Genomic DNA, 23,455 nt, shown 5'->3' with positions numbered 1-23,455 from the left:
ACCACTTTAGCTAATGGGGACTCCCACTGCTGCCGTGCCACTGGAGCACGATTTCTGTTCTCATCCTGAAGCAAAGTTCTTAACCCGAGGTACTATTTCTGGGTTAGCGGAGTCTGTAACCTGAAGCGTATGTAACCTGAAGTGTATGTAACCTGAGGTACCACTGTATGTGGATGATACCCAGCTCTACCCCTCCTTTAAATCGGAACCAATGAATATCCTGTGTGAGTTTCTGGAGGCAGTGGGGGTGGATGGCGGCTAACAAATTGAAGTTGAATCTGGACAAGACAGAAGTACTGTCATACCTTGGGTTAAAGTAGCTTCAGGTTGAGTGCTTTCAGGTTGCGTTCTGTGGCGACCCGGAAGTAACGGAACGGGTTACTTCCGGGTTTTGCCGCTCGCACATGCACAGACGCTCAAAATGACGTCACGTGCATTCGCAGAAGCTGTGAATCACGACCTGCGCACGTTCAGACGCAGGTTGTGTTCTGCTCAGGATACAAACGGGGCTCCGGAACAGATCCCGTTCGCATCCAGAGGTACCACTGTACTGTTTTGGGAGGGGACATGACAGGCAGCTGTGAGGGACTCCCTGGTCCTGAATGGAGTATCTGTGCCCATAAAGGACCAGGCGTGCAGTCTAGGAGTAATTTTGGACTCATGGAGGCCTCTGGGTAGCTCTGGGAGGGGATCCCTGCACTGACCTTTGAGGTGTCCCACTGACCTCTCCCCCCTCTTTTCCTGCAGAGACCTACCTGTTTGCCTGCCTGGTGGATTTTTTCACCAACTGCTCCAGATACGTGAAGTGAGTGCGATGGATTGTTTTGCCTGGGTGGTCTGTGTCGAGGGGACACGAGGTGCAGAACAGTGCCAGGGGGAGGAAGGTGCCTGAAACGGTCCGGAAATGCAAACATCTGTTTGTTGTGTCTGTTCCTCTTTCCCCAGCTGTGACACAGGCTATAAACACGGGAACCTCTTCATGTCCTTCCGAAGCATGTTCCAAGATGTCCGAGATGCCATGGACCATGTCCACCTTTCAGTGAGCACCGCAGGGTGGGCAGTGAAGGGTGGGCATGGAGAACGACAAGGGGGCATCACCCACCTTTAGAAACCTTGCCCTCTGCCAACCTCCCCCAATTTGGCGCCTGCCAGATGTTTCAGACCTTGGCTTCCACCAGCCCAAATCCTCTCAAGATCTCATCAAAGCAAATGCAAGAGGTGTTGATTGATGGCTGGTGCTTTTATGTCATGCTGGGATCTGTGCTGGGGGGCAGGACGTGTCTGGGGAAGCCCTAAGGAGGCCCTGCTGGCAGCCCCCAAAGCCTTGCCTTTCTGCTGGGCAGAGTGGGGGGACTCCGATGACCTCTTTGTGTCTTCATCTTCTAGGGCTCCCTCAAGGAGAAGACGCTGGAGAATCTGGAGAAATATGTGGTCAAAGACGTGAGTGTTAGAATCATAGAATCATAGAGTTGGAAGAGACCACAAGGGCCATCGAGTCCAACCCCCTGCCAAGCAGGAAACACCATCAGAGCACTCCTGACATATGGTTGTCAAGCCTCTGCTTAAAGACTTCCAAAGAAGGAGACTCCACCACACTCCTTGGCAGCAAATTCCACTGTCAAACAGCTCTTACTGTCAGGAAGTTCTTCCTAATGTTTAGGTGGAATCTTCTTTCCTGTAGTTTGGAACCATTGCTCCGTGTCCACTTCTCTGGAGCAGCAGAAAACAGCCTTTCTCCCTCCTCTATGTGACTGTTGCCCAGGCCTAGGTGCAGAACTGCTGTCAAGACAGGAAGTTTTCTTTGGGGTTGGCCCCTTTGGCCCTTGACAGGCAGGCCTCTCCACCTTGAGCTCACCTTGCCTCCGTTCCACCAAGCCTGCTGAGGCAGGTGCCAGAGGGCCAGGAAGTGCGAGGCAGCTTCCGGCTTGGCAGCTGCAGCTGTCGGTGCAATTCCATTTTTCAAATTTCCTGTGCTCGGTCATACTTCAACAGCTGTTGACAAAGAATCTGGGGAGCGCAGATCCTCCCCCAAGGTCATTTCGCCCAGAGGAACCAGGGGGCTAAGCGACAAGTCCAGAAGTCCCTAATTTGAATCTCATCTCTGCCCTGGCTTCACTAAAAGGGGGTGGAGCTTAGGCAAGCCCCTCCCACCCAGCCTCAACCTTCCCTTCTGCAATATGGGGTAATCCTACGCACCCTGCTGGGCATTGATTACATCAATCCATTGAACGCAAAGCCCTTTGATCACGCCAAAGGAGGAGGTGCTTGGATTCTTCCTGGCTGGGCTCTGAAGCCACCTTATCCATCCTGAGCTCACCCAAAGGTGCCTGGGTGGGTGAAGCTGCTTGGGCATCACTTGGCGCTCTCAAGATTGTCCGAAAAAAGAGCAAAGGTTAGATTTCTTGAACTGATGTACAGGCTCCATTGACGCCGGGGCTACGTTCCAAGGCACTGAAGGCATCGGTGAAATCCTGTAGAATCGAAACCCATCGAGAAAGCCTGAAAAACACCCCTTTTTGCCACTGTTCCATCCTTTTAGTGACGTTTCAGTGACGCCTTTATGATGTTTTCTAGGGTTCAGCACAATGTGCATATACATGTTCACACACATATTGAACGTGTGTAAATGGGGGGGGGGGGTTGCCTGCATAAACTCCCACAGGGGAAAATCCCAATGTGATTTACAATGATAATAAAATGCAATGATAAAAATACTTCCAGAGAAAGGGCAAGGAGGAGGTTGCAGAACAGAAGTTTATAAAATTATACGTGGCAGGGAGAAAGTGAATTGAGGAAAGTTTTTCTCTCTCAGGACCCTATTTTTTTACAGTAGTACAGTGGTGCCTCGCAAGACGAAATTAATCCGTTCCGTGAGGCTCTTCGTATAGCGGTTTTTTCATCTTGCGAAGCAAGCCCATTGACAGCTTAGCGGATTAGCGCTATTAGCGGTTTAGCGGCTTTTACCGATCAGCTGTTAAGCGGTTGATCAGCGGATCAGCTGATAAGCGGCTTAGCGGCTTAGGAAAAGGAGGGGGGAAGGGGGGAAAACGCGCAGGAACTCGCAAGACATTTTCGCCTTGCGAAGCAAGCCCATAGGGAAATTCGTTTTGCGAAGCGCCTCCAAAACGGAAAACCCTTTCGGCTAGCGGGTTTTCCGTCTTGCGAGGCGTTCGTCTTGCGGGGCACCACTGTACCTCGGGTTACATACGTTTCAGGTTACATACGCTTCAGGTTACAGACTCCGCTAACCCAGAAATATTACCTCAGGTTAAGAACTTTGCTTCAGGACGAGAACAGAAATCGTGCAGCGGCAGCAGGAGGCCCCATTAGCTAAAGTGGTGCTTCAGGTTAAGAACAGTTTCAGGTTAAGAACAGACCTACAGAACGAATTAAGTTCTTAACCCGAGGTACCACTGTATTTTAATTATTCAGTTTATTACCTACTTCTCACCATAAAGTCCCCGAACAAATTGGCTCCTGAATGCCACAAATCTGGAAGTAAGTGTTCCGGTTTGCGAACGTTTTTCGGAAGCTGAATGTCGGATGTGGCTTCTGCCTGAGAGCAGGAAGCTCCTGCAGCCAATTGGAAGCTGCTCCTTGGTTTTTGAACAGTTTTGGGAGTCAAACGGACTCCCGGAACGGATTAAGTTCGAGAACCAAGGTACTACTGCATTAAGAACATAAGGACAAGCCTGCTGGACCCGGCCATTGGCTCAACTTGTCCAGCCTCCTGCTCTCACCATGGCAACCCAGATGCCCCAAATGAGAAGCCCACAAGCAGGCCCTCTCCCCTCCTGCGGTTTCCAGGAACTGGTACCCAGAAACATTTACCGCCTCTGATGGTGGAGACAGAACATAGCTGTTGTGGCTGGTAGCCATCCATAGCCCTCTCCTCCATGACTTGGTCTGTTCGTAAAACCTTTTACAGTGGTGCCCCGCAAGACGAACGCCTCACAAGACAGAAAACCCGCTAGATGAAAGGCTTTTCCATTTTGGAGGCGCTTCGCAAAACGAATTTCCCTATGGGCTTGCTTCGCAAGACGAAAATGTCTTGCGAGTTCCTGCGGGTTTTTTTCCCTCCCCCCCCTTTTTCTAAGCCGCTAAGCCGCTTATCAGCTGATCCGCTAAGCCGCTAAGCCGCTAAGCCGCTAAAAGCCGCTTATAGCGCTAAGCTGCTAAGCCGTCAATGGGCTTGCTTCGCAAGAAGAAAAAACCGCTAGACGAAGAGACTCGCGGAACGGATTAATTTCGTCTTGCGAGGCACCACTGTATTGGCATCACATACAGCACCCAAAACAAAACAAATCAATACAGAATTACCACTTCCCCAGTGGCACAAAACATTTGCTAAAAGAAAGGAGGCAGAGCAGTCTGTCGTGTAAAAGGTTTTACAAACGAATTGGTCTGTTCCCCTCTGAGGTCTTCACGCCTGCCTTCTTCATTTCCTCCTGCCTTGCTTCCACAGCCACGGGTGCCTCTCCTGCTCAGCCGCATGAAGGACCACGGAAAGGTCTTTTTGGCCACCAACAGCGACTACAACTACACAGATGTAAGTAAAGCCCCACCCCACCCCACGGCTCACCGAGGGTGGGTGGTGCACCTCCGTTCTCCCCACTTGGTGTCTGGCTTCACCCACGGAGAGAAGACTTGGCCGGCTGCCAGACGCGTGCAAGGCTCGGCCCCCCACTTCTGTGGGTCTTCCCCACTGAGCTATCCGCTGAGTGCCACTGCCCCACACAATGCCACAGCAGGCAGGGGGACGTTGTTGGCTGGCAGGGGTCAGGAGGGGGAGCCACAGGGTCAGAGAAGTGATGGCGGCCAGGGTGGCTCCTTTGGAAACAAGGAAGGCGAGCCTGTCTTAGGTTTGGGTTCCTGAAGGAAGCTCCAGTGACACGTGGGTCTGTCCCTTTGCAGGCGATTATGACGTACTTGTTTGACTTCGGAGAAGACGATGTGGTGAGTCGCCGCTTTCCCCGATTGCTAGCTCTCGCTCTCGCTCTTTCTCTTGCTCCCTGCTTCCAAGTGTAGCATTCCCAAAGCAAGGAAGGATTGGACTCTGATTAATAAAATGCACACAAGGCTTGACCAGCAAGACTCTGGGAGGGGTGCCAATAATAATCCTGTCCACCCCTTGGCCCAGGTCGTTTTATTCACAAAAGAGCTTTTTACACAGTGTTCGTAAGAACCAATCAGATTTCCTCTGAGCATTTTAAAAAAAACAACCCACGTGGGGACAAAGTTAAAGTTAAAACTACAAAGAAACTATTTCCTACTTGAGCATGCATACATAGTTCGAAGTACCGTATTTTTCGCTCTATAAGACGCACCAGACCACAAGACACACCTAGTTTTTGGAGGAGGAAAACAAGAAAAAAAATATTCTGAATCTCAGAAGCCAGAACAGCAAGAGGGATCACTGCACAGTGAAAGCAGCTATCCCTCTTGCTGTTCTGGCTTCTGGGATAGCTGCGCAGCCTGCATTCACTCCATAAGACGCACACACATTTCCCCTTACTTTTTAGGAGGGGAAAAAGTGAGTCTTATAGAGCAAAAAATACGGTAAATAAAATAGGAATCAAGGAGGAATGCTTTTACGAAACCCCGGAGGTCATAAACAGCAGTAAACGGGAGAGGAAGGGTGTCAGTATTTAACATCTCCTTGTGAACTCTCTTCCTGGCCCTTAGATTAACAAAACTAAATAAAGGCACATCAAAGAAGCTGCCTACTATCTTTATGACCCAGGATGCCTGATGAACAACTGGCCTGTGTATTTAGAATAATAATAATAATAATAATAATAATAATAATAATAATAATAATAATTTATTTATACCCTGCCCATCTGGCTGAGTTTCCCCAGCCACTCTGGGCGGCTTCCAATCGAGTGTTAAAAACAATGCAGCATTAAATATTAAAAACTTCCCTAAACAGGGCTGCCTTCAAATGTCTTTTAAAGAGAAGATAGCTGCTTATTTCCTTCACATCTGAAGGGAGGGCATTCCACAGGGTGGGCGCCACTACGGAGAAGGCCCTCTGTCTGGTTCTCTGTAACCTCACTTCTCGCAGCGAGGGAACCGCCAGAAGGCCCTCGGCGCTGGACCTCAGGGTACGGGCTGAACGATAGGGGTGGAGACGCTCCTTCAGGTATTCAGGATGCTTATATTTGCCTGTCAGGCGCAGAGAAAGCAAATGGCAGAGGTGCAGAGGCTTGTGGGATTCGATCAGAAATTATTGTCAATGAATCAAACCCAGTCAACGCAATGCTTTCATTGCGGACGCAATCGCTTGCTCCATATTTCATAATTCCTCATAGCAATCCCACCTGACCCCCCCACACCCTGGATATTTGCACCCCTACATCAAGGACCAGTTGGAAAATTCCACAAGAGGGCCTCATGTGAGGAAAGCTTCTTGTCTCCTGTTGGGTGACAGGAATGGGGGAGATTCCCCTTGGTGGGGTGCCGCCTCACAGATGGGCCAATTCTGGGTTAGAGTGTTGGACTAGGACCTGGGAAACACCAGGGTTTGAGTCTCCTCCATGAATCTGTCACTGGGTGTGACATTCTATCACAGCCTGACCTACCTCACGGGGTTGTTGTGAGGACAAAATGGGGAGGAGGAGAACCCCCACACGCCACCTTTCAGAGGAAAGGTGGAATAATAATTATAATTATAATTATTTATTATTTATACCCTGCCCATCTGACTGGGTCTCCCCAGCCACTCTGGGCGGCTTCCAACCAAATATCAAAAACAATACAGCATCAGACATTAAAAACCTCCCTAAACAGGGCCACCTTCAGGTGTCTTTTAAAAGTAAAATAGTTATTTATCACCTTGACATCTGGTGGGAGGGCGTTCCACAGGGCAGGTGCCACTACCGAGAAGGCCCTCTGCCTGGTTCCCTGTAACCTCACTTCTTGCAGCGAGGGAACCACCAGAAGGCCCTCGGTGCTGGACCTCAGTGTTTGGGCTGGACAATGGGGGTGGACACACTCCTTCAGGTTACACAGGACCAAGGTCGTTTAGGGCTTTCAAGGTCAGCACCAACACTTTGAATTGTGCTCAGAAACGTACTGGGAGCCAATGAAGGTCTTTCAGGACCGGTGTAATATGGTCTCGGCGTTCGCTCCCAGCCACCAGTCTAGCTGCCGTATTCTGGATTAATTGCAGTTTCAGGGTCACCTTCAAAGGTAGCCCCACGTAGAGCACATTGCAGTAGTCCAAGTGGGAGATAACCAGAGCATGCACCACTCTGGCGAGACAGTCCGCAGGCAGATAGGGTCCCAGCCTGCATACCAGGTGGAGCTGGTAGACAGCTGCCGTGGAATACAAATGTAATAAATAAACCAATAAGCTTCCAGACTCAGAGGTCAGCCTCTTCCCAACAAAGACTCCCTCCTACCCAGCTCTAAGCTGCCCTGATTTTTCCTGTCCCCCGGCAGGAAGCACCCCAGAGCCGGCCCTGGCGCTCCTATTTCGACCTGATTGTGGTGGACACTCGCAAGCCTCTGTTCTTCGCGGAGGGCACTGTCCTTCGGCAGGTCAACACGGTAAGTGCCCTTTTGGTACCAGCTGGGAGGCTGGATGGGGGTAGAGGCATTGCAGGGGTTGGACTAGATGGCCACTGGAGGGCCCTGACCTGAACAGAAGTCCTGCCGGCTGGGATGGGCCAGGATCTCTGAGTCTGGCTGGGAAAGCCCCTCTTAGAGAATTTTCTAGAGCAGAACACATAGACAAAGGCAGTTCCTTTAGCTTGGGTTCCTGCATTGCAGGGAGTTGGACTAGATGACCCCTGAGGACCCCTTCTCAACTCTACAATTATGTGATTCCGTGCTGAGCAGCTGGAAAGCCAGTCACCCTGCCTTCCAGCTTACCTTGATCCTCCCCTGCCTGACATAACTCCCTGTCTTTTTTTCTCAGGACACAGGGAAGCTGCGGATCGGTACCTACACAGGACCCCTTCAACACTGTGCTGTCTACTCGGGAGGTAAAGCCTGCACCAAAACTGCCTGGCCTTTAAAAGAACCCCCAATATTAGCCAGACGTCGGTTGCTGCAGAAGGGAAACTGAGCCACAGGGAGTGGCATGAATTCATCAGGTCTGGACTCTGTTGCCTCTGTTGTAAACAAAATCTGCCCTTTCTCCCTTATGGGGTATCCAAGAGCCCATATAGAGTCCTTACGTAGGTTCCCTATTGGTAGGAGAAAATAACAGAGGCCAACCAGAGAATATTGAGAAGCAAAGCAGCTAGTAAGCCTGATCTTTATTGATCTGTTGCAACAGGGTCCTCGCTCACTACACGCAGGAGGGAGGAGAAACCCAGAACAATGGTGCGCAAGGCCTTATATAGTCATTTTAAATTCTCTGCCCTGGAGCTCAAGACCACCCCTCCATACATACATCACAGAAGGGGTGTAACCCAAGACCACCCCCCACACCTACATCACAGAGGTAAAGGGACCCCTGACCATTAGGTCCAGTCGTGACCGGCTCTGGGGTTGTGGCACTCATCTCACTTTATTGGCTGAGGGGGCCGGCATACAGCTTCCGAGTCATGTGGCCAGCATGATTAAGCCGCTTCTGGCAAACCAGAGCAGCGCACGGAAACGCCGTTTACCTTCCCGCTGGAGTGGTCCTATTTATCTACTTGCACTTTGACGTGCTTTCGAACTGCTAGGTTGGCAGGAGCAGGGACCGAGCAACGGGAGCTCACCCCGTTGTGGGGATTCGAACCGCCAACCTTCTGATCGGCAAGTCCTAGGCTCTGTGGTTTAACCCACAGCACCACCCGGGTCCCTTTTACATCACAGAAAAGGTGGTCTAAAACAGAAATTTGAATATTGTTTTTCCTGTTTGCCAGGTTATCTGATTGCCTTTCCTGATAGTCTGTCACCCATTAAAATGCTGATTACTCAATTCCCGAGACAATGGGAAGGCTCCCTGACCGCCCCCCCCCTTTGCAGGGAAAACATTTGGTCAGTTTGGGAATCAAAATGGTTTCAGTTCGGTCTTCCTGTGCTGATATATGTACGTGCTTGGTTGGTACACTTATGAACATTTAACATATATCTAAGACCTCAAATCCTGCCAACCTAGCAGTTAGAAAGCACGTCAAAGTGCAAGTAGATAAATAGGTACCACTCTGGCGGGAAGGTTAACGGCGTTTCTGTGTGCTGCTCTGGTTCGCCAGAAGTGGCTTAGTCATGCTGGCCACATGACCCGGAAGCTGAATGCCGGCTCCCTCGGCCAATAAAGCGAGATGAGCGCCGCAACCCTAGAGTCGGCCACAATTGGACCTAATGGTCAGGGGTCCCTTTACCTTTACCTTTACCTTTAAGACCTCAAAATTCCTATCGCACCTCTTCTCTTTCCAGGCTCTTCAGACCTGGTGTGTGACCTTTTGGGCGTGAAGGGCAAGGACATCTTGTACATCGGAGACCACATATTTGGGGACATTCTCAAATCCAAGAAGAGGCAGGGATGGAGGACCTTCCTGGTGGTACCCGAGCTGGCCAAGGAGCTGCAAGTCTGGACAGAGAAAAGCGGTGAGGAGGAGGAGGAGGAGGAGGAGGAGGAGGAGGAGGAGGAGGAGGAGGAGGAAGTTTTCAGTGGGTGGAGGCAGACTCCTCTCACCCCTTTGCAATGACCCATAGTGCACCACCAGCCAGATTCTTTGCACAGTGCCTTGTTAATCTCTGGAACTCCCTCCCACAGGAGTCAGTGCTGGCTAGAAACTTGGATGGCTTTCAAAGAGGATCAGACAAATTTGTGGAGGAAGATAGGGCTATGGATGGCAACTAGCCAGGATGGCTCTGCTCTGCCTCCACAGTCTGTGGGGGTCAGGTGGGATTGCTATGAGGAATTATGGAATATGGAACACGTCATTGTGTCAGCGATGAAAGCATTGCTTTGACTGGGCTTGATTCATTGCCAATAATTGCTGATCAAATCCCACAAGCCTCTGCACCTCTGCCATTTGGTTTCTCTACACCTGACAGGCACGTATAAGCAGGCCAGGCATCCTGGGTCATAAAGAATAGAAGGTAGCTTTGATGTAGTTTGTTAATCTTCTGGTAGATCTTAAGGGCTAGGAAGAGAGTTCATAAAGAGATGGTGAATACTCTTTCCTTGCCATCTTTCCTTTCCTGCCTGTTTCTGACCTCGGGGGTTTTGCTAAAAGCATTCCTCCTTTATTTACAGTACTCTCAGATATGTATGCATGCTCAAAGTAGTCTTTTGTAGTTAAAAGGATTTCTTCTGATCTGACTTTGTCCCACGTGGGGTTTTTTGAAATGCTCAGAGGAAATCTGATTGGCTCTTACGAACACTGTGTAAAAAGTTCTTTTGTGAATAAAACGACCTGGGCCAAGGGGTGGACAGGATTATTATTGGCACTTCCCCCCGAGTCTTGCTGGTCAAGCAACAATAGTCAGAGGCAGCAATGCTTCTGAATACCAGTTGCTGGAAACCACAGGACGGGAGAATCCTGCTGGTGGTCGTCATCTGGTTGGCCACTGTGAGATGAGGGTGCAGGATTAGATGGGCTATTGGCCTGATCCAGCAGTCTCTTCTTATGTTCTCTGCCCTCCTGTGGTTAAGGGGGTGTCCCAGCCCACTCTACCTCCAGATCTTGGGTCTGATCCTTTTATTGGTGCCCCAAACCAGGTCTTATTTCCTAGATGTGTATCAGATAGCTTTGCTACTTGCTGATACCAAGAATCTAAAGACCCATCTCACCCCCAGTCCTAAGAGGTTGTGCTGGCAGGTCTTTTGCACCTCCTTTTCAGAAGCAGCCACACTTAAGAATGTCCATTTCCCCCTCCACAGAACTTTTTGAAGAGCTGCGGAGCCTGGACATCTTTTTGGCTGAACTGTACCAGTAAGTTGGGATTCCTGCCCATTAGACTTTGCCTGGGTCCTGCCTGTTGTGTGCACATGAGAAATTTGCAAGGAGCCCATGTTTCATATTATTAGAAGAGAAACTTTGTTTTTAGACAGACGGACAAGATTTCTGAATGTGGAGCCATTGCCAGGGAGAGCTGCCTCTGTTGGAGGCGTTGCCATGGCCGGAACTGTACTGGAAGTGTCTTGCGGTGCCCTCTGCCCTGATTATGGCAATTACAGTGGTGCCCCGCAAGACGAATGCCTCGCAAGACGGAAAACTCGCTAGACGAAAGAGTTTTCCGTTTTGGAGGTGCTTTGCAAAACGAATTTCCTATGGGCTTGCTTCGCAAAACGAAAATGTCTTGTGAGTTCCTGCGGGTTTTTTCCCCTCCCCCCCTTTTTATAAGCTGCTAAGCCGCTTATCAGCTGATCCATTAAGCCGCTAAGCCACTTATCAGCTGATCCGCTAAGCCGCTTATCAGCTGATCCGCTAAGCCGCTAAGCCACTTATCCGCTGATCCGCTAAGCCGCTAATAGCGCTAATTTGCTAAGCCGCTAATAGGCTTGCTTCGCAAGACGAAAAAACTGCAAGACGAAGAGACTTGCGGAACGGATTCTTTTCGTCTTGCGAGGCACCTCTGTATAGAATCACAGAATTGTAGAGTTAGTTGGGACCACCGAAGGGTTATCAAATTCATCCCCCTGCAATGCAGGAACCACAGTTAAAGAAGCCCTGACAGATGGCCATCCAGCCTCTGCTTAAAAATGTCCAATGAACGAGAGTCCACTTCCAAAGGAGTTCATTCTATGGACAAACAGCTCCTACCCTCAGAAAATTCTTCCTGATAATTAAACGCAATCTCCTTCCTTGTCATTTGAATCCATTGGTTCAGGAATTACCCTCTAGAGCAGCAGAAAACAAACTGGCTCCATCTTCCATGGAACAGCCCTGAAGATGCTTAAAGATGGCAATCAGATCCTCTTTGTTTATGTATTTAGAACATCTGTATGTTGTCCTTCAGCCAGAAAGAATGGGCTTACATACAATACGATAATCTTTATTGTCATTGTCCCATACAGAACAACGAAATCGAAAAAATCTACATCAGACATTCAAAAACCAACAAGCCTGCTATTCCAGCCTGGTTAACCCCCTAAAAACTCTGATACCCCATAATTAAATACAATATATTCCCATAGAGACTTACCTTACACTGTTTTTAAAACCAAAATCGCATTTGGGTAGAAACTGTTTCTCAGGTGGCTAGTCTTAGTCTTTATAACCCTGTACCTTCTTCCAGAAGGCAGAAGCTGAAAGAGATCATTTCCGGGGTGCGCACTGTCCTGCGCTATCTCTCCAGCTTTCTTATGGCACCTGGAAGCATAGATTTGATCCAAGGTGGGAAGAGTGCACCCAATTATTCTCTCCGCAGTCTTTACAACCCTGGACAGCATTGTTTTTTTCCTGACCGTGCAGCTCCCAAACCCCACACACATACAGTAAAAACAAGACAGTCCATACTTGCAGGCTTACATTTTTTTTTAAAAAAGGTCCTATGACAAACAAAGGGAAAATGACAGAGAGGGAATAGGAAAATTAGCATCCAAATTCTTTTTTTTTTTTTTAAATAATATTTATTAAAATTTCAAAAAAGTTACAAGAATAAAAAAGGAAAAGAAAAAGAAGGAAAAAATACAAAACACAAAAAAGTAAAAAACAATTAAAAACAAATCAACCTTTCCATATCCTGACTTTCATTTACTTGTTTCCCTGACCTCCTCGCACCTCCCTTTTTTGTATTCTAATTCAATTGCAGTTTCAGCAAATCCTTTCCATTTTTGCTTTTATCTTAATAATTTATCTTAATATATTATAACTTTACATTCTCACCTGTTAACAATCCATCTTTAAATACTCCTTTATAACATTACTGCTAAAACCACATAGCTTCATTCCGACCTCCCTCTAACATTCCTTAATTTTACAATATTTCTGTAAATAGTCTTTAAATTTCTTCCAATCTTCTTCTACCGATTCTTCTCCCAGGTCTCGGATCCTGCCAGTCATTTCCAATCAGCATCAAAATTCAGGCACCAGCTTCAAAACAGCTGTTCCTATAATCCCCAGCTTGTACATTTCAGGGGCAAGGAAGTGCTGGGTGGAACTGGGCCCACAACAAATCTTTAGGCGGGCAATGTGACCTCCACACAGAAGGGATTCAGGTGGGATTTTGAGCACAGGTGTCCTCTTTCCCCCCCCAGGCACCTGGACAGCGGGAGCAACGAACGGCCGGACATCAGCTCCATCAAGAAGCGGATTCAGGTACCCCCCCCCCCCGTTCCCAAGCAGCATCTTGGCCTATGGCCTTCCTGAGCCCATCACTCAAGCCTTTGGGCTGCTGGTCAAGGCTTCTGGGGCCAGAGCTCAGCCTCACTCAGACACAAATCCATTTAGGGCTTGCTTAGTAGGCAGCAGAGTTGGCTAAAAAATGGAGCCACCTTTAAGGCTCTGCTGTCTTATGGTCCAGATGCCCAGCAGCGCCGTCCTCTTGGTTCCTACCTGGGGGGCTGTGACAGGCTGCAGGTGACAAGCAGAAGCCCCAATGAGGAAACCTGCAAGCGGGATTTGAGCGCAAGAGGAGTTTGGATTTGATATCCCGCTTTATCACTACCCGAAGGAGTCTCAAAGCGGCTAACATTCTCCTTTCCCTTCGTCCCCCCCAACAAACACTCTGTGAGGTGAGTGGGGCTGAGAGACTTCAGAGAAGTGTGACTGGCCCAAGGTTGCATGCAGCACCAGCTGCATGTGGAGGAGCGGAGACGCGAACCCGGTTCCCCAGATTACGAGTCTACTGCTCTTAACCACTACACCACACTGGCTCTCACCCTCCACCTGTGGTTTCCAGCAGCTGGTGTTCAGAAGCATTGATGCCTCTGGTTGTGGAGGCAGAGAATAGCCTTCTCCTCCATGAATTTATCTACCATATTTTTTGCTCTATAAGACTCACTTTTTCCCTCCTAAAAAGTATGGGGAAATGTGTGTGCGTCTTATGGAGTGAATGCAGGCTGCGCAGCTATCCCAGAAGCCAGAACAGCAAGAGGGATTGCTGCTTTCACTGTGCAGCGATCCCTCTTGCTGTTCTGGCTTTTGAGATTCAGAATATTTTTTTTCTTGTTTTCCTCCTCCAAAGACTGGGTGCGTCCTGTGGTCTGGTGCGTCTTATAGAGCAAAAAATACGGTAGTTCTTTTTTAAAGCCGTCCCTGCCTCCTGCAGGAGTGAGTACCATAGTTTAACAATGCGCTGCGTGAAGAAGACCTGGCTTCTGTGGGTAGGAGTGGCGGAGGTGGGTTTCTCAAGAGCCTGCTTTCTCCCACAAAGCAAAGGATGTCTTGCTGGTCCTAGGCAAAATCCCCAAACCCACACGAGGACAGGAGCTTCTTTAAACCAAGCAGCACATTGCACAAAAGCTCCTCTTTATTGGTTGGTAAGCTAGATGATGGGCAGGTCCAGCAGTGGGGAGAAAGTCTGTGGGCAATGGCAGACGTGTGGGTGACAACTGTTATAAGAAAAACACCTCTGATTCCCTTATGGGGTTATCTAGAGCCCACATAATGGGATGTGGGTGGCACTGTGGGTTAAACCACAGAGCCTAGGACTTGCCGATCAGAAGTTCAGCAGTTCGAATCCCCGCAACTGGGTAAGATCCCGTTGCTCGGTCCCTGCTCCTGCCAACCTAGCAGTTCGAAAGCATGTCAAAGTGCAAGTAGATAAATAGGTACGGCTCCAGCAGGAAGGTAAACGGCATTTCCATGCGCTGCTCTGGTTTGCCAGAAGTGGCGTAGTCATGCTGGCCACATGACCTGGAAGCCATTAAAGCGAGATGAGTGCTGCAACCCCAGAGTCGTCCGCGACTGGACTTAACGGTCAGGGGTCCCTTTACCTTTATTATATATAAAAGACCTTAATTTTTTTATTACATAAATTTTTATTTTTATTTTACCTAGAGGCTCTGCATTGTGATACCAAAAGCGGTTCCCTCAGAGCCCACCAAGTTTGTTTTTAGCTCGATTTAAAAATCAAATAAAAGAATGGAGTATTTTTTTAAAAAAAAGATTAAAAGTAGCGCAGAATATCTGATGGGCCAGCCTTTTGGAAGGCACCCTTGAGAGCTGTAGCTCTCCCCATGTCCACTTTTCCCCATGCTCTTCCCCCCACAGGCCCCAAAACGGTAATCCACCCCCACCCTGGTTTTAGGAGGCCACAGAGAGGTCTGCTCACACAGCACAGATTATTCAGGCAGTCGGGAAACAGGGGCTAGAACCGCCAGATTCAGAACATTGCAACATAAGCTTGCCACAGAGGAAAGTTTGTTTTTTTTCTCAGACCCTTGAGCTATGCAATCCAGCTGACCACAGCTGGTTTTGCAACATCCTGAGGGAATTGCTCCAACTTTAATTACGCCTCTCTCTGTTTCCTGTCTTTAAAGTTAACCAATCCTGATAAGAGACTTCTGGGTTTTTTCCTCTCTCTCCAAATGTTCTGTTATAGAAAAGTGGTTCCCAAACATTTTTGGGCCACTGCCCCCTTGGTTCCACAATATTTGGCATTTTGCACACCCTATTATGGAAAATAATAACACAATAAAATTCAGAACAGTAAGGATGAATTGCACATTTATTCAAAACCCAATTAGAACAGTTTTTGTTTAAGGAAGTCAACAAAAGTGATGAACTTGATCAAGTGATACCAGCTTTTTGAAATAGGATAGTCATTTATACCTCCAGCGCCCCCCACCCGCCCCCTTGGTCATCCTATGACCCCAGTGGGTGCTACAACTCACTGTTAGGGAGTCCTGTATATTGGTTCTCAATCTCAATCCTTTCTGGAAGTCCATTTGACTTCCAAAATGTTTGAAAACCAAGGCGCGGCTTCTGATTGGCCCCCGGAAACCATGCTGACAGCCGAAACAGACGTTCGGCTTCCGAAAAATGTTCGTAAACCGGAACATTTCTGGGTTTGCGGCATTCGGGAGCCGAATTGTTTGTCACTTAAGCTGTTCAGGAACCAAGGTACCATTGTACTTAAAATACCCCTGGCACCTGGACATTGTTGGCTGGGTGGGGGAGCATTAAATGTTTTCCTGTTGTGAAAGTCATGGAAGAAAAGGAGGAAGAATACACAATTAAGGGTTCAATGCAAAAACTTAAAATACCGCATTTTTTCGCTCCATAAGACGCACCTGACCACAAGGCGCTCCTAGTTTTTAGAGGGGGAATGCAAGAAAAAAAAAATTCTTTAAAGGGAGCGCTGAGCAGAGCCACGTGGAGCGTGTGTGCGGCACTTGCAGGCTTCTCCTTCCTTGGGGAAAAGCCCCCAAGAGCCACACACACAATCTGCACGGCTCTTTAAAGGGAGCGCGGCTCTTGGGGGCTTTTGCGGGAGGTGGGGGAAGTGAGAGAGCCGCGCTCTGTCCTCTTCCCCCACCTCCCGCAAAAGCCATGGATAGCCGCATGAAGCCTCCGCAGGGCAGGGGGATGATGGCTCCCCGCTGCCCTGCAGAGGCTTCACGCGGCTACGCCAGAAGCTAGAACAGCAAGAGAGAGCGCTGCGCAGTGCTCCCTCTTGCTGTTCTGGCTTTTGGAGTAGCCCGCGAAGCCTACATTCGCTCCATAAGACGCACACACATTCCCACTTCTTAGGAGGGGAAAAGTGCATCTTATACAGCGAAAAATACGGTATTAGTCGGAGCAGCCACTGATCATTTGGGACTGCTGTTAAGGCTGAGACCTTGTATAGGGTGGTATACAAATTTTAATAATAATAAATAATAATAATAATAATAATATAGTAAAGCTTGCATACTAGAGAAAGCTACCTCACATGTGGAGCAAGGCCAGCATGATGGGTCATTTGCCAAGAAGCTGCCACCATTGGCGAGCTTTCTTGCTTACAGGATCTGCTGACTTCTTCAGGGACACTTCCCAGTTGAGGGAGTTGGGGATGTTTAGCCTGGTGAAGACTGAGAGGTGACATGATAGTCATCTTCAAATACCTGAAAGACGGAGCGAGCTTGATTTGTGCTGCTTCGGAGGGGAGGACCCGAACTGATGGATTCAAATTGCATGAAAGGCAATTCTGACTCAACGTTCGGAAGAACTTTTTGATGGCAAGAGCTGTTTGCCAGTGGAAGGGATGACCTTGGAAGGTGGTGGAATCTCCTTCATTTGAGGTTTGTGTGGCCATCGGTCAGGGATTCCTGTATTTCAGGAACCAGATGACTTGATTTCCCTTCCAACTTGACAATTCTAATATTCACTTGGGCTTTTATTTGCAAAAGTCATGAGAGCCAGTTGTGGTGGAGTGGTTAAGAGCGGTGGACTCGTAATCTAGTGAACCGGGTTCGCTTCCCCGCTCCTCCACATGCAGCTGCTGGGTGACCTTGGGCCAGTCACACTTCTCTGAAGTCTCTCAGCCCCACTCACCTCACAGAGTGTTTGTTGTGGGGGAGGAAGGGAAAGGAGATTGTTAGCTGCTTTGAGACTCCTTCGGGTAGTGATAAAGTGGGATATCAAATCCAAACTCCAAACTCCTCCTCAATATATAGATAGTAGACTTGGAAGTTGTGGCCATATCTCGCACAAAGCATTTGTGATACCACCACACAGGTGTGTGTGTGTCTCCTCTCTCCTGACAAAGGTCATAAAACCAAAAAGGGGTACCTGGTTGCCAGGACCCCACCTCCCAAGCCTAGGTTTCTCTGTTTCTACCCTTGCCACCTGACGGAGCAGGGACTCTTCTTCTCTTGCAGAAAGTCACCCACGAGATGGACATGTGCTACGGGAAGATGGGGAGCCTCTTCCGCTGTGGGTCCCGCCAGACCCTCTTTGCCAACCAGCTGATGCGCTACGCAGACCTTTATGCCGCCTCCTTCATCAACTTCCTCTATTACCCTTTCAGCTACCTTTTCCGGGCACCACCCACCCTGGTATGTGGGTAGGGCATCCTGGGGCAGGTGGTGTGTGTGTGTGTGTGTTTGTGTGTGTGTGTGTGTGTGTGTGTACACCTGCCTCTTGGCCCAGAGAAAGGGCTGAGGATTAGACAAATTCAGGGAGCAGAGGGCTATCGATGGCTGCCAGCCCTGCTGGCTATACAGTGGTACCTCAGGTTAAGAACTTACTTCGTTCCAGAGGTCCATTCTTAACCTGAAACTGTTCTTAACCTGAAGCACCACTTTAGCTAATGGGGCCTCCCGCTGCCGCCGTGCCACCGGAGCACGATTTCTGTTCTCATCCTGAAGCAAAGTTCTTAACCCAACGTACTATTTCTGGGTTAGCGGAGTCTGTAACCTGAAGCATAGATACCGTATTTTTCGCTCCATAAGATGCACCTGACCATAAGACGCACCTAGTTTTTAGAGGGGGAATGCAAGAAAAAAAAATGATTTAAAGGGAGTGCTGAGCAGAGCCTGTATGCATCCCGGGCTCTGACGGGCTGCCCTTCTCCCTCCTCAGGGAAAAGCCCCCAAGAGCTGCGCACACGCTACGCGCAGCTCTTTAAAGGGAGCGCGGCTATCCCTGGCTTTTGTGGGAGGTGGGGGAAAGGATAGAGTCACGTGCTCTGTCCCTTCCCCCACTTCCCGCAAAAGCCAGGGGTAGCCACGTGAAGCCTCCGCAGGGGAGCAGGGAGCCTTCATCCCACTGCCCTCTGGAGGCTTTGCAGGCTATCCCAGAAGCCAGAACAGCTAGAGGGTGTGCTGCGCCGCACTCCGTCTTGCTGTTCTAGCTTCTGGCTTAGCCCGGAGCCTGCATTCGCTCCATAAGACGCACACGTATTTCCCCTTACTTTTTAGCAGGGGAAAAAGTGTGTCTTATAGAGCGGAAAATACGGTAACCTGAAGCATATGTAACCTGAGGTACCACTGTATTCTGCCTTCACAGTTGGGGGCAACAATGCTTCTGAATACCCAGTGGCGTAGCGTGGGGGGTGCAGGGGGGGCTCGCACTCGCAGCTCTCTGCCCCTACCTGGCTCACTCACTCTCTCTTTGTTAGGGGGCGCAAATTACTTGCCTTGCCCAGGGTGCTGACAACCCACGCTACGCCACTGTGAATACCACATGGCGGTCGGGGAGAGGCATTCCCACGGGGGCATCTGGTTGGCCACGTGAGAACAGGATCCCATAATAGATGGGGCCCTTTCGGCCTGATCCAGCAGGGCTCCTTCCAATGTTCTTACATCACCGGCTTTCTCCATGCAAGAGACTCCTCCTCTAAGCTGGCGGGGGAGAACGGGACGAGAGGGGCAACTGTCTAGCCTTCCTGCACAGGCTTGCAGCTTTTGGCCAGCTCTGCAGCAGCTTCGCTTTTTTCTCCTCCCGATGCCCACCCCCCAACCCTGACAGTTGTGTGACAATTCTTGCCCCTCCAGATGCCCCATGAATCCACGGTGGAGCACACCCGGGTGGAGTTCAGCGAGACGGGTCTCCTGGCAGGGCTTGTGATGCCCCAACACAGGCCGCTGCAGGTATCTCTCTGCTCTTCTGCTGCCCCTGCTTTCCTCTTCCTTTCCCTCCCGTGGTTTTCGGCTGCCCTCTACTGACACCCACACCGGCACACTGAAAATGGCTTTAGGTTTCAGTTAGTCATTGCCAACACAGTGGTTCTCAAACTTAATCAGTTCCGGATGTCCGTTCCAAAACCAAGACACGCAATCAATCAGTAGCTGAACTGGGCTCCACACAGTCACAAAAACAAAACAAAATGAGCTGCAAAAACAAAAACGCAAAATAAATAGCAAAAACAGACAGACATCTGTGTAACACTCAAAATGGAAGTGTTCAGCTTCTGAAAAAAGTTCGCATCCGGAACACTTACTTTGCAGTGTTTGGGTTCCAAGTTGTTTGACTACCAAGGCGTTTGAGAGCCAAGGTACCACTGTACAGTGAGTGGTACCTCTGGTTACGTACTTAATTCGTTTCGGAGGTCTGTTCTTAACCTGAAACCGTTCTTAACCTGAAGCACCACTTTAGCTAATGGGGCCTCCTGCTGTAGCAGCACGGTTTCTGTTCTCATCCTGAGGTAAAGTTCTTAACCCAAGGTACTGTTTCTGGGTTAGCGGAATCTGTAACCTGAAGCGTCTGTAACCTGAAGCATATGTAACCCGAGGTACCACTGTACTCCTAAAAGCTTTGCCAGACTAACTGAAACATGCAAGGGTTTCTGCAATGCAGGAATATGCAGCTGTCCCACATGGGGATTGAACCTGCAACCCTGGCATTATCTGCACCATGCTCTAACCAACTGAGCCATTGTGAAAGGATGGAGCAGAGAGATCTTGACCTCTTGGACATCTGAGTGCCAGCACCCGAATACAATGAACACTCCGGGATCCTATGTCCACATTCCATGCAGCTTCTTCAACGGGATGGCACTGTTGAAATCCTCACTTGGCCGTGAAGCTCACTGAGGTGATCTTGGGACAGTCGTTGCCTCTTAGCCTAGCCTACCTCACAGGGTTGTTGTTGAAGATAACATGGGAGAACTGTGCCACCTTTTTGAGCTCCTTGCAAGAAAAGGTAAAGGGACCCCTGACCATTAGGTCCAGTCGTGGCCGACTCTGGGGTTGCGGCACTCATCTCGCTTTACAGGCCGATGGAGCCGGCGTACAGCTTCCGGGTCATGTGGCCAGCATGACTAAGCCGCTTCTGGCGAACCAGAGCAGCGCACGGAAACGCCGTTTACCTTCCCGCCAGAGTGGTACCTATTTATCTACTTGCACTTTGACGTGCTTTCGAACTGCTAGGTTGGCAGGAGGAGGGACCGAGCAATGGGAGCTCACCCTGTTGCAGGGATTCGAACTGCCGACTTTCTGATCGGCGAGTCCTAGGCTCTGTGGTTTAACCTACAGCGCCACATAAATGCAATAGATAGCCAGCTCCCCTCCGCCTGTCCCAACAGAGGCAGTGAAGGAGGGCAGTGGTGGTCCCCACCCTCTGCTGCTAGCAAGGGAAGGATGGGGGAAGAGCTAGGGCAGAGAGTGCCCCTCTGAGGAATGGGCAACCTTGGCAAGTTGAACTGCTGGGGTGGAGCATGGATGCCGCTGCAGTAGATTGTGCAAGGCACCAACCCAAAAACTGAGGGAGATGGGCAGGCATGTCTTCTGCCCGCTAAAGAAAACACACAACAGGTCACTAGCTCTTAGATAATTCCACCCACCCAATATAGACTTATTTCAATTTGCTTGTTGCTGTGAACTACCTTTAGAGGGCTGCATAGCCTTGAAAGGTGGGTCACAAATACCTACCTAAACAAAGAGGAGCAAAGGATCCACAACAACCAATTCTGAGCTTATAGAATTGGGTTCTAGCGCAACGGTCATCCAGACCAACCCCCCAGGAAATGCTGATTTTCAGCTGGGGGCGGGGCAGTCCCTGCATTCGGCTGCCATGTTGCTATTCACATTTTTCCTCCTTGCTCTTCTGTGCGCCTTACTGACCTTTCTAAACAGCGTCGGCTGCCATGTATACCAGCCCCATCATTCTGCCCAGACACTGAGGGCCTTCTGGCGGTTCCCTCCCTGTGAGAAGTGATACTACAGGGGACCAGGCAGAGGGCCTTCTCAGTGGTGGCGCCCGCCCTGTGGAACGCCCTCCCATCAGATGTCAAGGGAATAAACAACTACAGTGGTACCTCGGGTTAAGAACTTAATTCGTTCCAGAGGTCCGTTCTTAACCTGAAACTGTTCTTAACCTGAAGCACCACTTTAGGTAATGGGGCCTCCTCCTGCTGCTGCTGCCCTGCCGCACCATTTCTGTTCTCATCCTGAAGCAAAGTTCTTAACCCGAGGTACTATTCTGGGTTTGCGGAGTCTGTAACCTGAAGCGTCTGTAACCTGAAGCGTATGTAACCCGAGGTACCACTGTATCTGACTTTTAGAAGACATCTGAAGGCTGCCCTGTTTAGGGAAGTTTTTAATGTTTGATTCTATTTTTAATATTCTGTTGGGAGCCGCCCAGAGTGGCTGGGGAAACCCAGCCAGATAGGTATCAATAAATTATTATTATTATTATTATTATTATTATTATTATTATTATTATCCTCCCCCCACTGCCTGAGGGTTACACTTCATCCAACTGGATTTGAGTCCAGGAAGGAAGCTGCTTAAGTGTTTAGCATGCAACACTTTTAACTGCTGCAAAACAGTAGCTTAGGGGCCTCTCTGAACGCTGTACCACTGTTTCCCTGTCCTGTAGAAGCTGCACAGCGCTTCCCAGGAAGACACCGACGATGAGCACGACTGAGCCAGACCCCAACAGAGAATGCGGAAGGAAAATCTTGAGTGGAACGAACGCCTTAAGCTGCCAAGGGAGGGGTGGGGGGAGGAGAGGAGAGGTCCGCCCCAGACCCTTCCCTGTGACGCTCCCGATTCCAAAGAGAGGCAAAGGGCCCCACGGCTGCTTTCCAGAGTGGGAGCTTTCTGGGGGGGCAGCCCCAGCTGAGCTCCTAATGGCTGCTGGCTTCAACCATCTCACCAAAGGGCTTTTGCGATCCCTTCCTACTCCCAAACACCGCTGCGGTTGTGGGGCCAAGGATTTAAGGGAGAAATCCAGCGTGACCCCCTGCCGCTGTGTTGGAGGGGAGCCCCTTCCCTCAAGGCTCCAGCCACTAGGCCGTCCTGCTCTTCCAAAGACTCAAGAAGTCCTGGGAAGAAATCAGGAGATGCTTACAGCAAAGGAGAGGCTCTCTGGTGGGGTTGGAGAAAACCCAAGCCCCTCTTCTGCCTGGGCACTGAGGGAGGTCAATGCAGTTGCCACAAATGTAGGGGGGGCTGTGGCTCTGTGTTTTGACAGGAACAGCTGTGGCCTCGTCGCTGAGCACTGGCAACCCAGACAAGGCCCTCAGCTGTCCCTCGAGCACAAGGACCTCCTAAAGGAAGAGAATGTCCGAGGGAGAAGAGGGGCAGCATTTGGGGGAACGGTGGCCACCCACTGAGGATGGGCTTGCAACGGAGTGGATTCGAGCGTCTTTCAGAGAAGCCAGAAGCAGCCCCATAAAGGAGTTTAGAAACTACCCCATGCCAGGTCCAAGGGGAGCCCGGAGACCTCCTTTGCCACAATGCCCTCTCTTGCGGAAGACGCGGAAGAGCTAACAATCCGCTTGCAGCTCCCAGAAAATCCACACAAATGCCACCACCGAGGGGCTTCCTGTTCACGGCCACTTGGCAGCCAAGGCTTGGACTTCGTTGGGGGTCTAGGGTGAGGCCTGGCGGTGCCAAGCCCAGGACGCCAGGCCCCCACCCCACTCTGAAAAACCCATTCCACAACCAGGATACGGGGAGGACCCTTCTCTGCCTGTGCCCACAAAATGGCAGGCAGAGGCTCCCCATTCCCCCCCAAAATTCCTTTTGCTCAGAGAGAAATCTAGCTGGGAGAGATGAGGGACCCCCCCCCAATTCTTGCCGCTTCCTAATGCCACCCGTGTTGTCAAAAAGGTTGTTTTCTTTTTTTTAATCATTTCAAGAATAAAGATGCATATATATTCTGAAAAGGATCCCATGCTATGAACCCCA

At 49.8% G+C, this 23,455-nt stretch overlaps 1 protein-coding gene across 1 annotated transcript in view; it reads left to right on the top strand.

Moving 5' to 3' along the window:
* Positions 1–23,433, top strand: part of LOC309345427 (cytosolic purine 5'-nucleotidase-like) — a 41,636-nt gene extending 18,203 nt beyond the window's left edge. Inside the window, exons 6-18 of the mRNA XM_081868481.1 lie at positions 748–805; positions 946–1,039; positions 1,387–1,440; positions 4,466–4,549; positions 4,915–4,956; positions 7,447–7,554; positions 7,925–7,991; positions 9,379–9,549; positions 10,832–10,883; positions 13,151–13,211; positions 17,699–17,875; positions 19,316–19,411; positions 22,140–23,433. Of these exons, the coding sequence (XP_081724607.1) occupies positions 748–805; positions 946–1,039; positions 1,387–1,440; positions 4,466–4,549; positions 4,915–4,956; positions 7,447–7,554; positions 7,925–7,991; positions 9,379–9,549; positions 10,832–10,883; positions 13,151–13,211; positions 17,699–17,875; positions 19,316–19,411; positions 22,140–22,187 (1,112 nt within the window). The 3' untranslated portion in view covers positions 22,188–23,433. The remainder of the gene's footprint in view (positions 1–747; positions 806–945; positions 1,040–1,386; positions 1,441–4,465; positions 4,550–4,914; positions 4,957–7,446; positions 7,555–7,924; positions 7,992–9,378; positions 9,550–10,831; positions 10,884–13,150; positions 13,212–17,698; positions 17,876–19,315; positions 19,412–22,139) is intronic.
* Positions 23,434–23,455: the final 22 nt, after the last annotated feature.

This window comes from Podarcis erhardii, assembly GCF_964252035.2.
Source record: "Podarcis erhardii genome assembly, chromosome: 7".
Classification (NCBI taxonomy): Eukaryota; Metazoa; Chordata; class Lepidosauria; order Squamata; family Lacertidae; genus Podarcis; species Podarcis erhardii.
Note: the sequence above shows the minus strand (reverse complement) of the source record. Positions and strands in the feature narration are given on the sequence as shown.